Source organism: Urocitellus parryii, chromosome 10 (assembly GCF_045843805.1).
Source record: "Urocitellus parryii isolate mUroPar1 chromosome 10, mUroPar1.hap1, whole genome shotgun sequence".
Lineage (NCBI taxonomy): Eukaryota > Metazoa > Chordata > Mammalia > Rodentia > Sciuridae > Urocitellus > Urocitellus parryii.
This window is the reverse complement of record NC_135540.1, coordinates 45,111,064-45,126,725: the sequence shown is the minus strand read 5'-3', so window position 1 is coordinate 45,126,725 and position 15,662 is coordinate 45,111,064. Positions and strand designations below refer to the sequence as shown.

The following is a 15,662-nucleotide window of genomic DNA, read 5'->3' as shown; positions in this document are numbered from 1 at the left end:
TAAAAGCAACTTCTGACATATTGACATTCAGCCTAGAATTTTTTTAGTTAGAATTTACTTGTTCTTTAGGTATTTTCTTTATTATATCAAATATGAGTTTTGCTAAATTTCTACTGTTATATGAGCGATTTTTTCTCCAGCCTCCCATAACATTTTGGTCAAGTCATCAACATCAGTATCCTCAAGGCCATTTTGAGAAGTCTTGAGGTTGCTTTGGCTTTGCATCCATTGTCAGGTTGTAAAGTCATTGCTACTATTATTTTTGGCTTTGTTATGGCATTACTCCATTTCTTGTTTAACTATTTGTTATTCATTTCATTGAGAAGTTGAATCTCACTCTTCTCCCTTTCAATCCTGACTAGCCTTGGTGACTTTCTTGACCAGTGCATTCAGTGGAAATGATATTCTAAATTTCCTGCAATTCTGATCAAAATCCCAATGGAATTCCTCATAGAAATAAAAAAAGCAATCATGAAATTCATCTGGAAAAATAAGAGACCCAGAATAGCCAAAGCAATCCTTAGCAAGAAGAGTGAAATAGGAGGCATCACAATACCACACCTTAAACTATACTACAGAGCAATAGTAACAAAAATGTCATGGTATTGGCACCAAAATAGAAATGTAGACCAGTGATACAGAATTGAAGACACAGAGATAAACCCACATAAATAGAGTTATCTCACACTAGACAAAGGTGCCAAAAACACATATTGGAGAAAAGATAGCCTCTTCACCAAATGGTGCTGAGAAAAGTGGAAATCCATATGCAACAAAATGAAATTAAACTCCTGTCTCTGACCATGCACAGAACTCAACTCAAAGTGGATCAAGGATCTAGGAATTAGAAGAGACCCCGCACCTAATATAAGAAAAAGTTGGCCCCTGACTTCCTCAACCAAACTCTTAAAGCTAGTGAAATAAAATCAAGAATTAACAAATGGGATTGATTCAAACTAAAAAGCTTCTTCTCAGCAAAGGAAACAATCAATAATGTGAAGAGAGAGCCCATAAGTGGGAGAACATCTTCATTTCATGCACATCAGATAGAGCACTAATTTCCAGGATATATAAAGAACTCAAAAAGCTAACAGCAAAAAAACAAATAACCCAATCAATAAATGGGCTAAGGAACTGAACAAACACTTCCCAGAAGAAGATATACAATTCAGTCAACAAATATATGAAAAAATGTTCAACATCTCTAGCAATTAGAGAAATGCAAATCAAAACCAAGATTTCACCTCACTGTAGTTAGAATAGAAGTTATCAAGAATACAAGCAATAATAAGTATTGGCGATGATGTGGGGAAGAGGGTAAACTCATGCATTGCTGGTGGGATTGTAAATTGGTGCAACCACTATGGAAAGCAGTATGGAGATTCCTTAGAAAACTTGGAATGGAACCAGTATTTGAACAGCTATCCCACTTCTCCATCTATACCCAAAGGAGTTAAAATCAGCATAGTATAGTTAGTAACTCAGCCACATCAGTGTTCATAGCAGCTCAATTCACAATAGCTAAATTGTGGCACCAACCTAGATGCCCTTAAACAGATTAATGGATAAAGAAACTGTTTGGAATATCACTCAGCATTAATAGAGAATAAAATTATGGCATTTGCAGGTAAAGGAATGGAGTTGGAGAATATTGTGCTAAGTGAAGTTACTCAATGCCAAAATACAAAGGCTGAATGTTCTCTCTGATAAGTGGATGCTGATCCATAATGATGGGGTATTGTGGGGAGATTGAACTTTGATTGCAAAGGGGAGGGGACATAGGTAAGTAGGAAAATTGATGGAATGAGATGGGCGTCATTACCCTAGGAACAGATGGTGCGATTCTACATCATGTACAATCAGAGAATGAAAAGTTGTGCTCCATTTGTGTATAATAAATTGAAATGCATTCTGCTGTCATGTATAACTAATTAAAACAAATAAAAATGATCATATGGAAATTTAGTTTCTTTCAATGTAGCTATTAGAGTACAGTAATGCATTAGACCTGTCAAGAAGTTATGGGGCAGATTTGACTACTTATTGGATAGCTGCAATTTACTGCTAGAAGTCCTCCCCTAAACTTTCTAACTCTCCATTAGATCTGATTAAGGATTCCTGGGCATTTCCTTGGACTTAATGATTAGAAAATGAATATGTAAAACTTTGATTTGAGTGAATCATATAATCATAATGACTTTTTATGCCAGAAGCTTAAAAATATAGTACCTGTGATGTATAAGCCATGGATATCCTGAATCCTGAGGTCAGGCTATGGTTAATTACTTAAGCTTACCTACAGAATGTTATGTTGTGCTCTTGCACCAGAGTGATTATAGATCTGACATACTTTTCTTTTATATACCTTAAATGGTTGTACAAATAGTTTTTATTATACTTTGTTTTTATCTTCCTAAACATTACCAGTAGAAGAAATATTGGAAGACACCAAGAATAATATAATTAGCACTTAGGTTTTCTAAGAATTGATACAACAGAATTTTGGTAGGAGCATTTGGTGTATAGATTTTGAAATTGGAATATTTTAAAAATTGGGGAGTTTGCTGCTTCAGACGAACTTGAATGTATCAAGAATATGAAGTATTTGCTTATATGGGATGATTTGATCACTTTAACATCTAGAATTAACCAAAGGATCATTTAGCAACTCAGAGATTCCTTTGTCTATTGTTTGTTTCTTGCCCATGATAAGAAAGGAGATTACACACGAGTATATAGCAATGCAATGATTTCTTCATCAAGGAGTTGTTGCAGAGTGCTTGGTGAAATAGTAAATTTGCAATTAGTTGTAAACTCTTTATCTTGTAGATTCATTTTGGAAAGTCAGTAGTCCACAGATCAGATTTTGAATAGTTTGATTTAGTCAATCCCTATTATTTCTAGATGATGAACTTGAAGCCCAGAAAAATAAGATTTAAGTGTGGTCTCATACCTGGAATTTGCAGAGCTAATTTAGTAAAATCAACATGAGTACAACCAAGTTTAGTGTTGACTTTCAAGTATATCATATTTTATATAGTAGATATTACTGCTCACTGCAATAACTTTTTTTTTAAAAAAGGGGAGGAAGGGGCAAGGGAGGGCGGCATAGGGTTAGTGAGAAATGATGGTGGAATGTGATGGATATTATTATCCAAAGTGCATGTATAAAGACATGAATGGTGTGACTGTACCTTGTGAAGACAAGAGACATGAAAAAAATGCTCTATATGTGCGCTATGAATTGAAATGCATTCTGCTGTCATGTATAATAAATTAGAATACATAAAATAAAAACAAGAAAAATTGAATTATAAAGAACAAACTCAAATATTTTCTTAAAATATTTGTATTAATAAAATATTTTTATAGCAAAGAATGTTGTTTGTATTTTTTGAATGAAAAGTATTATGAAACTTTATTCATACTGTCACTGTAGAAAATATTACAGTTTATAATTATGTGCTCAAAGGTAAAGGGCAAAAATTAAAATAACTGCCATGATAAGGAGATCAGACGATAATGATTTTAATTTTTATTGTTTTCATGAAATTCACTTTACTTACTATGTCAACCTTTGAACACTTTTCAGCTTTGAGATTTTTTCCTTTTTTCTGTTCTATTAAAGTATAATTTACACACAATAAAGACTATTCATTTTGAGAGTACAGTTTGATAATGTTTTAGTAAATGTATGTAGTCAACTGTCATCCAAAGAGACTCAATTGCTATGTTAAGCAAAAAGACATTTATATGGAATCTTAAATAGAAATTCAGGGAATACAGATTCTAGTATAGACCAGGATGTGTTTCATTAGGTATAGTGTTAGAGGATTCTTTTGACGATAAAGAGATATTTTAAGTGGGTGACTTAAGTTGCTTGTCAGGAATTTATGACTGGGATAAATTTACTTCTATTGCTCATTGTTCTAGCACAGAGCAGCTCAGAGGATATCATTGTTATTGGGGAAGAGTTCATTTTATACAATTATTAGGATCTTCCTTTTCAGCAAATAATTTTCTTTTGGAATGTTCAACAAGTTGACAGAGTAGTTGGCATAGCATTATGAGGTGTATGGTCACAAAAATGGAGTCATAGGTGTCAACTTTCTTTCAGACAGGCAACCACCATTACAGTCAAGTTTTTAGAACATTTACATAATTTCTAAAAAGTTCCCTCATGCCTCTTTGTATGATTTCTACCCTTACTCCTGACCTCAGGCAACTGTTTCTGATTCTGTGAATTTTGTATTTATAAAATTTTATATAAGTGGAATAATGTATTATTCAGGAGTTTGTGACTGCCTTTTTTTTACTTGGCATCAAATGTTTTTGAGATTCATTCCCATCATTGCATTTATCTTTTATTTTTTATTGCTGAGCAATATTTCATTATTTGAGTATAGTATTCCTATTTCATTGTTTTCTTTACCTATTCATCAGCTGATGGACATTAGGTTGTTTTATTTTTGGAAATGCCTAGGAGTAAAATTTCTGGGTCATATGGTAAGAATATTTTTAACTTTATATGAACTTCACAAATATTTTAAAAGGGTTTATACCATTTTTGCATACCAATCAAAATATGAGAACTTTTTCTAAAAAAAAGTTTCTTAATTTTTTTGAATTTGAAGAAGTAATTACCTGTATATTTGTTCTTATGTATAATATTCTTTATAATTTTAGGTCCTGGGTTTTATAATATCCTAAACAAAACTGTAATCACCAATGTCAGCTTAGAGAAAAAAAAGAAAAGTGCATTTGGTTCTTCGGTCCCTAGAACCTCGTTCCTGGTTCAGGAAGATGCTTGCACTACTCCTGGGCCTTCTCATTACCAGGTAACATGTTAATACAAAAATAATATTTTTATATCTAATGTCAAGCCCTTAGTGGTCTCTCAAAATTATGTCTGATAATAGAACTTGTAGATAGGACACTAATTATTATGACTATATTCCATATGTCAAGTAAAGTTTGAGCATATATTAGGAAAATGGCAGAAATAAGAAGATACAAATTTAGATGTATCTAGAGATGACAAATATAACATTTGAAAAAATGTGCACTGGGGATGTGTTCAAGTAAGAATAATCAAAATGGTGAAGACCCACAAATTCAAACCACGAAATGAAGATATTTAATATAAACAGGTGAAAGTGAAGACCTAGGAGCTGCCTTTTTTTTTTTTTTTTTTTTGCATTACTAGAGATTGAACTCAGGAATGCTTTATCATTGAGCTACAACTCTAGTCCTTTTTATTTTGAGACAGGGTCTAAGTTGTGAAGGCTGGCCTCCAGTTGATCTTCCTGCCTCAGCCTCCTGTGTAGTTGGAATTACAGGCATGTGCCAACATATCTGTCCAGATAGCTGGTTTTAAAATGTTAAATTTTCTAATATGGAAAAGGTTCTGTGTGACATACACCAGTGGATGAGAGTGAAGAGTGATTGTTTCAGATTTCAATGCAGTGGAAGTAATGACTGGATTTTGATTTAGTACAGATGTGTAATATGATTTTTAGATGAGACCAATAGAAACAATAATGAAAACAAAAGAAAACAAACTAGAAAATAGGAATTTTTATGTAGTAGTTTGAAATATGATGTCCCAAATTATTGATACATGAACTATTTTATGTTTTATTATAAAAAAGTTATTTTGTGAGGTTAAATTTTGTATTTTTTAGATCTTTTTCAGGTTTCTAGCTTTTTATTGAAGTTTATTTTTCAGAGATTTATTTTCTATGTAAACATCACACCCAAAAATTTGTTTTCTATAAAAATATCTATTTTTGTTGTTTTTATAAGACACAATTCTCTACATTTTGTTTTCTGCACAATTTTTTTTTGTTGTTCAGAACTACCTTTTCAAGGATGATTATATACCAAATATGTTTCAAGGATCTAGTATCTCTCTCCCAAGCAAAGAATATTGTTCTTACCCATTATAAAAGATATTTTTTTGTAGTGCTGGGTGGGGATTGAACCCAGGGCCTTGTTCATGTAAGGCAAGCACTCTACCAACTGAGTCATATCCCTAGCCCCATAGGTATCCATTTTTTACCATCTATCTTGCCTTCATTAGGGTTTGAGGGTAAGGAGGACTCTCTAAGTATGCTGATGGTCATGCAGTTTTTCATGCTATGAGTGAAAGTGAAGACCTAGAAGCTGCCTTTGTCTTTGACTAAACAGTTTGGTATCTTCTGCCAGCACCCATAAAACTGGAAGTATTTTATAATTTGAGGTAGGGTGAAAATTTCTTGACATTGGTAGACCTTAATCTTTTTGTTTTTAACTTAATTTCATTAATTTATTTATATGTGGTGCTGAGAATCAAACCCAGGGCCTCACACATGTTAGGCAAGTGCTCTACCACTGAGCCACAACCCCATACCCTAGACAGTAATCTTTAGACATTTTTCTTTTATTACTTTTTGTCCTATAGGACCAGTAATATATCTGACAGCTTCTTCAAAACAACTCTTTGGTTTCTGAGTGTTTAATTTATTTTCTATTAAACTCACCAGTTTATTATTGAGGTGATAAAATAAGAACAATTTTAACATGCCTACATATAATCAAAGTATTTATTCAGATTGCTAGATTTTCTAGATTCTTGACTTTTAATTTTGAACTTCTTTTTGTTATCAATCTTTGATGTCTTTTATTTAACATTTATAGTTCAGTTTGACATATATACACATACATATGTCAAACTGAACTATAAATTCATATATATAAATGTACATATAAATGAATACATATACAGTAGATATATAAATTGTGATAGAAAACATATAATATTAAATTTACCATATTAACAATTTTAAATGCTTGTATAGGTGAATTTTAAATACATAATGAAGGTTATTCATTTTGGGGACTTTTTTGCCATGTTTTGTGTAAAATATACTAATTATTCATTATTTTTAGTAACTGGACATAAAAATAATTATTAAATTATAAGCTGAAACAAATGAAAAAAGAACCCTTTATTTATAGTAAAATAGAGATCATAATAGTACATACCTCAAAATTTTATTGTGAATACTAAATAAACCATATAAAACACTTCACATATAAAACACTTTGAATAAGTTTTAGTACGTAGTAAGGACTCAAGTTTTTCTGTTTTTTACATGTATAAATAATTTTTTAGCAATAGTAGTCATTACATGGATGTACCACTTTTTCTTTATCTAGTCACACACTGAGCAGTATTTGAACTGTTTCCAGCTTTTGACTATTATGAATAAAGCTGCTATGATCACTCACATACATGTTAATGTAGAAAAACAAGGTTCATTTCATTGGGATAAGTATATAGGAGTGGGACTTCTGGGATATATCATAAGTGTATGTTTAATTTTATAAGAAACTGTCAAACCTAAGAAGCAACTAAACTGTTTTGGAGGCAGTAACATTTTACATTCTCACCAACTATGTTAAAGTGATCCACTTTTTGTGCATCCTTAGCATTTTAATTACTGCAATATTTCACTTATTGTTTTCCATTTTTTTAACTTGTAAATGGACACAATGTCTTTATATTTATTTATTTATTTATTTATTTATTTATTTATTTATTTAGGTGCTGAGTATTGAGCCCAGGGCCTAATGCATGTGAGGCAAGTGCTCTACCACTGAGCTACAACCCCAGCCCTCATTTATTCTTTTTTTAATTTATTATTTTTTTAGTTGTAGTTGGACACAATACCTTTATTCCATTCATTTATTTTTATGTGGTGCTGAGGATCGAACTCAGGGTCCCACGAATGCTAGGCAAGCCCTCTACCGCTGAGCCATAATCGCAGCGCACATTTATTGTTTTTTTTTTTAATGTTATGTTTTAAATGTCTGTATTAGTGCTTTATAATTGTACATAATCGTGAGGTTCTTTGTGCTATAATCATATATGCATACAACATAATTTGCTCTATTTCAGTCCCTAGTACTACTTCTTTCCCTTTCTTCTTCCCTCCTCCCATTCCTAGTATTCTTCTGATATTCCTTCTATTGGTTGTTTTTTAAATTGGTGCTTTATAGATATACATATAGGTGAAATTCACCATGGTACATTCAAATATGTATCTAGCATAATTTGGTCAATTTCATTCTGTATTTCCTCCCTTTTCCTCTCTCTCCTCACTCTTCTCAATCCCCTTATATTTCACTAATCTTCCTTCTATTTTCATAAGTTCATCCCCTTTTCTCCCCCCCTTATTTTGCTGTAGCTTCTGCATATGAGAGAAGACATTCAACTCTTGACAAAACTGAGTCTGTCTTATTTCACTTGACATGATGTTCCCCAGTTCCATCAATTTATCAGCAAATGCCATAATTTTATTCTTCTTTATGGCTGAGTAAAACTCCTTTGTATATACATACCACATTTTCTTTATCTGTTCATCTGTTTACAGGCACCTAAATTGGTTCCATATTGTGGCTACTGTGAATTGTGCTGCTACAAAAATTGATGTGCTTATATCACTATAATTTTCTGACTTTAGGAACTAAATACCAAGGAGTGGGATAACTGGGTCATATGGGAATTCTCTTCCTAGTCTTTTGAGGAATTTTCATACTGCTTTCCAAAGTTGTACTAATTTACAGTCCCACCACCAATGTGTGAGTGGACCCTTTCCTCCGTTTCCTCACCCATTTATTATTATTTGTATTTCTGATAATTGCCATTCTGAGTGGAGTAAGATGAAATTTCAGTATAGTTTTGATTTGTAGTTCCCTGATTTCTAGGGATATTAAACATTTTTTCATATATTTATTGGCCATTGTATTTCATCTTTTGAGAAATGACTATTTAGTTCTTTTGCCCATTTATTGATTGGGTTATTTGAATTTTTGATGTTAAGTTGTTTGAATTCTTTGTATATTCTAGCCATCAATCCAGTGTCAGAGGGCAGCAGGCAAAGATTTTCTTTCATTCTTTAGGCTCTCTTTATGTTTCCTTTGCTGTGCAGAAGTTTTTAATTTGATGCTGTGCCATTCATTGATTCTTGGTTTTATTTTTTTAGCACTAGGGATCTGGTTAAGAAAGTCAGTTCCAATGCCAATATGTTGTAATGTTGAGCCCATGTTTTCTTCCAACATCTGCTAAGTTTCTGGTCTAAATACTAGGTTTTTTATCCACTTTGACTTGACTTTTGTGCAAGGCCAAAGACAGGGATCTAGATTCATTCTTCTACATATGGATATGTACTTTCCTAATACCATTTGTTAAAAAGTATATCTGCTGTAATGTATGTTTTTGCACCCTTTTCGAGTATCAGATGACTGCCTGTATATAAACGGGTTTCTTTCTGTGTCTTTTGTTCTGATTCACTGGTCTTTATGTCTATTTCAGTGCTATTACCATGCTGCTTTTTGTTACTGTAGCTCTGTAGTATTTGGCATTCAGAATTGTGATGCCTATTTTTATTGAAGTACCTATGGTTGTAACTCAGACTCTGGTAGATTAGAGAAAATTTGACAAACTCTATAGTCAAGAGTGAAAGATCATAAACATGTCTAAATTTTAAAAATTCAGTCTTATATCTTTGTGTTTAGTTGTAATATTAATCCATTTATGCTTAATTTGATTATTTTTATTAGTATTGTGTATACACAGACACCTCCCCTCACCCCATATTAAGGAGATACCATATAGGCCAGTTTATTTTGACATACTGCTCTCGAAATTTTTTTCTGATTAATGAAATATTTATTTTGTTCTATTATAGCTACCTCTATTACATTTTTAGTTATGCATTGTTTTACTATTTTTAATGCTTGTCATTAAACTATGAGACATCTTTCAATTACTGCATTATTGAGGAAGTTTTACCACTTCCTCAGTAATGCTTAAGAACATTTTAACTCCATTTTGCTATATCCTGTTTTTGTTTAATTATTGTCATACATTTTAAATTTATATCTTAAAAGCCATTTGAATATTATTGTTTTGTATTCATTTATATGTATCCACATGTTTACACTTTGTGTTGTGCTTCATTGTTTTCTGCATTTCCATGTTTTAACGTGGAATCATTTATCTTCTGTCTGAAAAACTCCCTATACTGTTGGTTCAGGTCTGCTGTTGCTGAATTATTGTTAAGTTTGGTTTGTATGACAATGTCATTATTTTGCAATTTTTGAATGATTTTCTTGGATATAGACTTTTTAGGTAATTACTTCCAGCCCTTTAATGGTGTCATTCCATTTTTTTTTGGCTTTTATTTCCATTGAGAAGTAAATTATTGGGTATAATTTTCTTCTTTGAAAGAAATTGACCTTTGTTTTTGGTCTTTTTTCTTTGTCTTTGATATATTTTATTTTTAATACATTTGCCTGATGTTTACAGACACTTTAAGTCTCTGGGTTGATGTCTTTTATCAGTTTGGAAGAATTCTTGACTGTTACTTCATACTTTTTTTGTCCTATCCTTTGTTACTGTCTTTCTGTATATGTTAGACCTACATAGCATGCCCCAAACATATCTTAGAATGACTCTGTATTAAGCCTTCTTTTTCCTCTTCCTGCCTTGGTTTAGATATTTTCTACACGGTTAGCTTTCAATTTACTAATCTTTTATTCAACTGTGTTTCAACTGCTGTTTAGTCACTTTATTGAATTTTAATCTCAGATATTCTATTTTTTTAGTTCTAGCATTATTTATTAATGGATTCAATTCTCAGGTAAAATTCTCCATGTTTTTAACAAGTCTTTTTATCTATTTTCCCTTTGTTTTGTTGAACACAGATTAATCATAGTTATTTAAAAATTCTATTATATATATATATTTAGATACCAGGATTGAACCCAGAGGTGCTTAATTACTGAGCCACATCCCAAACACTTTTTATGTTTTTTATTTTGAGACAGGGTCTCCTTGCTTAGTGTCTTGCTAAATTGCTGAGGTTGGCTTTGATCTTGTGATCCTCCTGCCTCAGGCTCCCAAGCTGCTGGGATTATAGGCATGTGCCTCCACGCCTGAGCAATCATAGTTATTTTAAAGTCCTTGTTTAGTATTATATCTGTGTCACCTTATTGGTTTATTGTTGTATTCTGTTAATTGTTTTCTGTTGATATTTAATCATACATTATAACTTTTGGAATGCCCTGTACTTTTTAATATAATGACATGTATTATGTATAAAACATAGTCCAGATTCTAAATTGTGTTTTTATCTACTCAATGGGCTTCATGATTTCCTCTGTAAGGCATATAAAGGTGAGAGATCAGCTTAATACAATCATGTGTAGTATTGATTACATTTTTGCCAGTGCTTTGTTTACCTCTAGTTGTTTCATTTTCTTAAGTATAATCCCTCTGGGACCTCCAAGGTGAACCTGATGTATTTAGGGTCCTTCTTTCTGGCAGGTCCTGAACTACATCTTCGATGCTTTTGTGTTTCAGTATTTTGGCTTACATTTTTAACTTTGCCTTGCTTTTACCTCTCACAGATATTCTGATGAGAAAACAGACCAGGTGTTTTTAGGTACTTCAAGTCTGCAATTTTGTCATTTTGTCCCAATAAAAGACAATAAGATAATTTCTCAGTTCCTTAGCAGCAGCAGCCTTGTGCTAGGCCTAAGCCCAGATTCCTATTGTATTATCTAGTCTATTATCAGCAAATGCTCCAGTGAGAAAGCACCTGCTGGTTGACAGTTCACCAGTCAGAGGCTCTACCCTTTTCAGAATTTTAGCCCTCTGATCTTTGTTACTTCTATAACTCTATGAGGCCTTTCAAAATAAGACTTTGTTATATTTTATCTGGATTAATTTTAAATTGTTCATGGTTGGAAATGTGGTGTGCTACAAACTACTTATTCCCTTTAAAGTCAAAATCATCCAAAGAGGAATTCACTTATTATTATTTAAGCTTGGATACTTCTACTCCTTAAATAGTAAAAATTGCAGAATGCTTTAGAAATTTCTTATAGCATAACTTCTAGTACCATGTACATGACATTGATAATACATTGATAAAAATTATTTTTCAATTGAAAAAATTTAAAAGCTACACAATAATGATACTAGCTTATATATTCATTATTTGAAGGCGTTTGCATTTTTAAAAGATGTGACTGTGATTGTTCTGTTTTCTTTTGAGTGACTACATATAAAAACCATGAAAAAACGAGTGGAAAAGTTACATTTTAGCATTTATGCTAAAGAACTGATAGTGTCACAGATACAGTATATGGGGATGGACTTTTTCTCCCACTGAATTAATGTTAAAAATGTGAAAAGTGGAAGAGAGAAACCTCTAACTACGTTCTACTATGTGTCAAAATCTGAAATATTAAAGATGAGTAAAAAAGTATGAATACACAAAAACATTGTGAATATACAAAAACAAATATGAGAATGGAAAATAAATCCTATCCCTTTTGTATAAACAAATAGTGTTGTTACTATTATATAGTTTAAATTATTAAATGAATGCAAATGAATAAATTATGATAAGTCACAGAAAGTATAATATCACAAAGGTTAATTAATTGCTAATTAAAGTTTTAGATTACCAGCTTCCTCTAGCCTATTAATTTGTATCTTCAATGCATATGAGGGATTATGATATTTAAGAGCATTGATTACTTTGCATAGGAAATGTATTAATACATTACCACATAATTTAGTTATAGCTAATACATTTTATTTTATGTATTAGTAATAAATCATTAACAGATAATACTACATAATTGTATAAATACATTATACTCATATATTATTGAGATTAAAACCCTCTGGTTGTAAAATGGAACAAGAATTGATGTCTGAATTAGATATCAGAATGTATCTAGAAATTCACCCCTAATATTTTTAAATAATGTATGCAGATCCATCATACTTACCTACAGGTTCATATAATAAACTGTTTCCATTGCAATATTTCACTGAATTAAATCTTTTAAAATTCTATATCCTATTTAAAATTATAGTTTTTTATGAGTACATGTCTATTTCTATTTAGTGACAAAGCATTATTGATGATCTTCATTGCAAACAATTTTTAGAGTGCTACATATATTGATAAAAATAAATGGTATACTAATTTTAACCACTTCTTTCAACATGCTTTTTTGAATTCATAGGTTTGTGGACTTTTTGATGCATTACCTAACTTGACTAGCCAATATGCTGCCTTCTTATCAAGAACTGAAAGAACTACTAAAGTATTAGATACGGTAAGCAGACTTTTATAATTAAACTTATTTGTAATCTAGGAAACAAGGAGGAGACTGCATAACATAAATATTATATTATGAATTGATAGAGGTACCTGATCACCTGTTGTGAAATCTTTGCTAACCTGATAATTCCATATTTTTAAAGTTGAACAAAATTCTTGAAACTCAATCAGAGTACATTGTTTTTATATGAGGGAATCACTTGTAGTTGAGGTCTTACCAGAAATTTTATTCTTAGAATAGATGTGAAAGTTGAACTTAAGTGTGTTGAATATGGAATATAAAGTTTTGATTTAGGTTCTACTCAGTTTACCCATAGTATAATTTATTTCTCTTTTCAATTTAAATTCATCTTGAACCCTAAACCTCTTCAGTTATTTTTCACTCCTGTTAACTACATTATAAACTATGTTTATGTGATTTTTTAAACTGAAATATCATTATTTTACAAATAGTTAAAATTGAGTAGATTGAAAATTATAAAGCAGACTAAATTTAAAAATGAATAGTGACTATTTCAGATTGAATTTGCAAGAAGATCAAGGTAAAATTTATAGTTAAAAAGTTATATCCACAGATAATGCTACTATAGTTTGAATGTTTACCTCATTATCCCTAATTCATATGTTGAAATTAATACCCAAGGTGATAGTATCAGGAGGTAAGACCTTCTGGGAAGTAATTAGATCATGAGGACAGATCTCTTTCAAATAGGATTAGTGGCCTTATGAAATAGGCCCAAGAGAGCTGCTCCATGTGAGGTCATAGGGAAAAGGAAGGAGACACTGAATCTGCTTGTTCTTTGATCTTAAACTTTCCAGCCTCCAGAACTATGAGAAATAAATTTTTGTCATTAATAAGCTACCTAGTTTATGTTATTTCATTATAGTGGCCGAAACAAATTAAGACAAATGTCACAGTTTAGTCCTGTGTTTATAAAGTACCAGACTATCTTTACAAGATATTATTAATAACAAATGATCAAGACAGGATCATTAAACAGAGTTTAAAATGCAGCTAAACATCTATATCAGAGCATTGCTTAGTAAAATAAATACTGCTAAATGAGACAATGCCAAGAATTTATAATGTTTTTATTAGTAAAATCAGCAGTATGAAATAAGGGTGTACTGATTTAAGAAAATGATAAATGCACTGCTAATTAATATAACTATATGAAATGTAAGGGATTAGATTAATTTAGTGAGGCATTCAGGAATGGATTTGTTTTTTTTTTATGAGGCACTAACTAACTGAATTTGAGATAGGGTCAAAATTAGTATCAGGTTCTATGAGTTTGTTTTTTCTTTGTTTATTTTGTAGCTCTTAATTCAAAAGACAGATTTAAATCATCTAGCAGTCTTTCTTTCTTTCCTTCCTTCCTTTCTTCCTTCCTTCCTTCCTTCCTTTCTTCCTTCCTTCCTTCCTTTCCTCAGGATTGAATCCAGGGGCACTTAACTGAGCTATATCCCCAGTCCTTTTTTTTTTTTTTTTTTTTTTTTTTAATTTTGGCCTGGTGCAGTGGTACATGCCTTTAATTCCAGTGGCTTGGGCTGAGAAAGGAGGATCACAAGTTCAAAGCCAGCCTCAACAATGGCAACGCACTAAGCAACTCAGGGAAACCTTGTCTCTAAATAAAAATACAAAATAAGGCTGGGAACAGTGGCTGTGTGCCCCCGAGTTCAATCACCAGCATCCACCCCTAAATAAAAATAAAATAAATTTTTATTTAGAGACAGGGTTTTGCTATGTTGCTTAGGGCCTTCTAAATTGCTAAGGCTGACTTGTATTTGTGATCCTCCTACTTAGCCTCTCCAGCTGCTGGATTACAGGCATGTGCCACTGCTCTTGGCATCTAGCAATATTCTTGACATATAATATGGTTAAATAAGTGTGTTATTTCAGTAAATTATTTATTCATGCCAGGGAATTTTGGATTTGGTTGTATGTCTGATTTACATATCTCAGGGTCTGTGACATAAATCATTAAGTGTTTTAATACTAACAAAATTATTTTAAATTTATGAATATTTAGATTACATTCAAAATCTTTTTTTAAAGAGAAAGAGAGAGAGAGAGAGAGAGAGAGAGAGAGAGAGAAATTTTTTTTAAATATTTATTTTTTAGTTTCGGTGGATACAACATCTTTATTTTATTTGTATGTGGTGCTGAGGATCAAACCCAGCACCCCGCGCATGCCAGGCAAGTGCGCTACTGCATGAGCCAAATCCCCAGCCCTCAAAGTCATTTTTATCATAAAATTATGGGTACTAGGAAACAAAAATGGAAATCTCTGATGGCATCTAGAGGAGTACATATGTATATTATACTTTATGTTTATCGTAGAAAAAGATAGTATAGATTTATTTAAAGGAAGAGTTGTTCCACCAATTTCTTTGACCTAATTTAAATTTTTTATCTTGCAACTTAATCTGTCTTTGGATATGCAATCTACTTTTTGGTAATCTCTCTCT

At 31.7% G+C, this 15,662-nt stretch overlaps 1 protein-coding gene across 1 annotated transcript in view; it reads left to right on the top strand.

Moving 5' to 3' along the window:
* The window catches only part of Stpg2 (sperm tail PG-rich repeat containing 2), a 522,341-nt gene that overhangs the window by 144,271 nt on the left and 362,408 nt on the right, over nucleotides 1-15,662 (top strand). Inside the window, exons 9-10 of the mRNA XM_077803111.1 lie at nucleotides 4,687-4,838; nucleotides 13,093-13,185. Of these exons, the coding sequence (XP_077659237.1) occupies nucleotides 4,687-4,838; nucleotides 13,093-13,185 (245 nt within the window). The remainder of the gene's footprint in view (nucleotides 1-4,686; nucleotides 4,839-13,092; nucleotides 13,186-15,662) is intronic.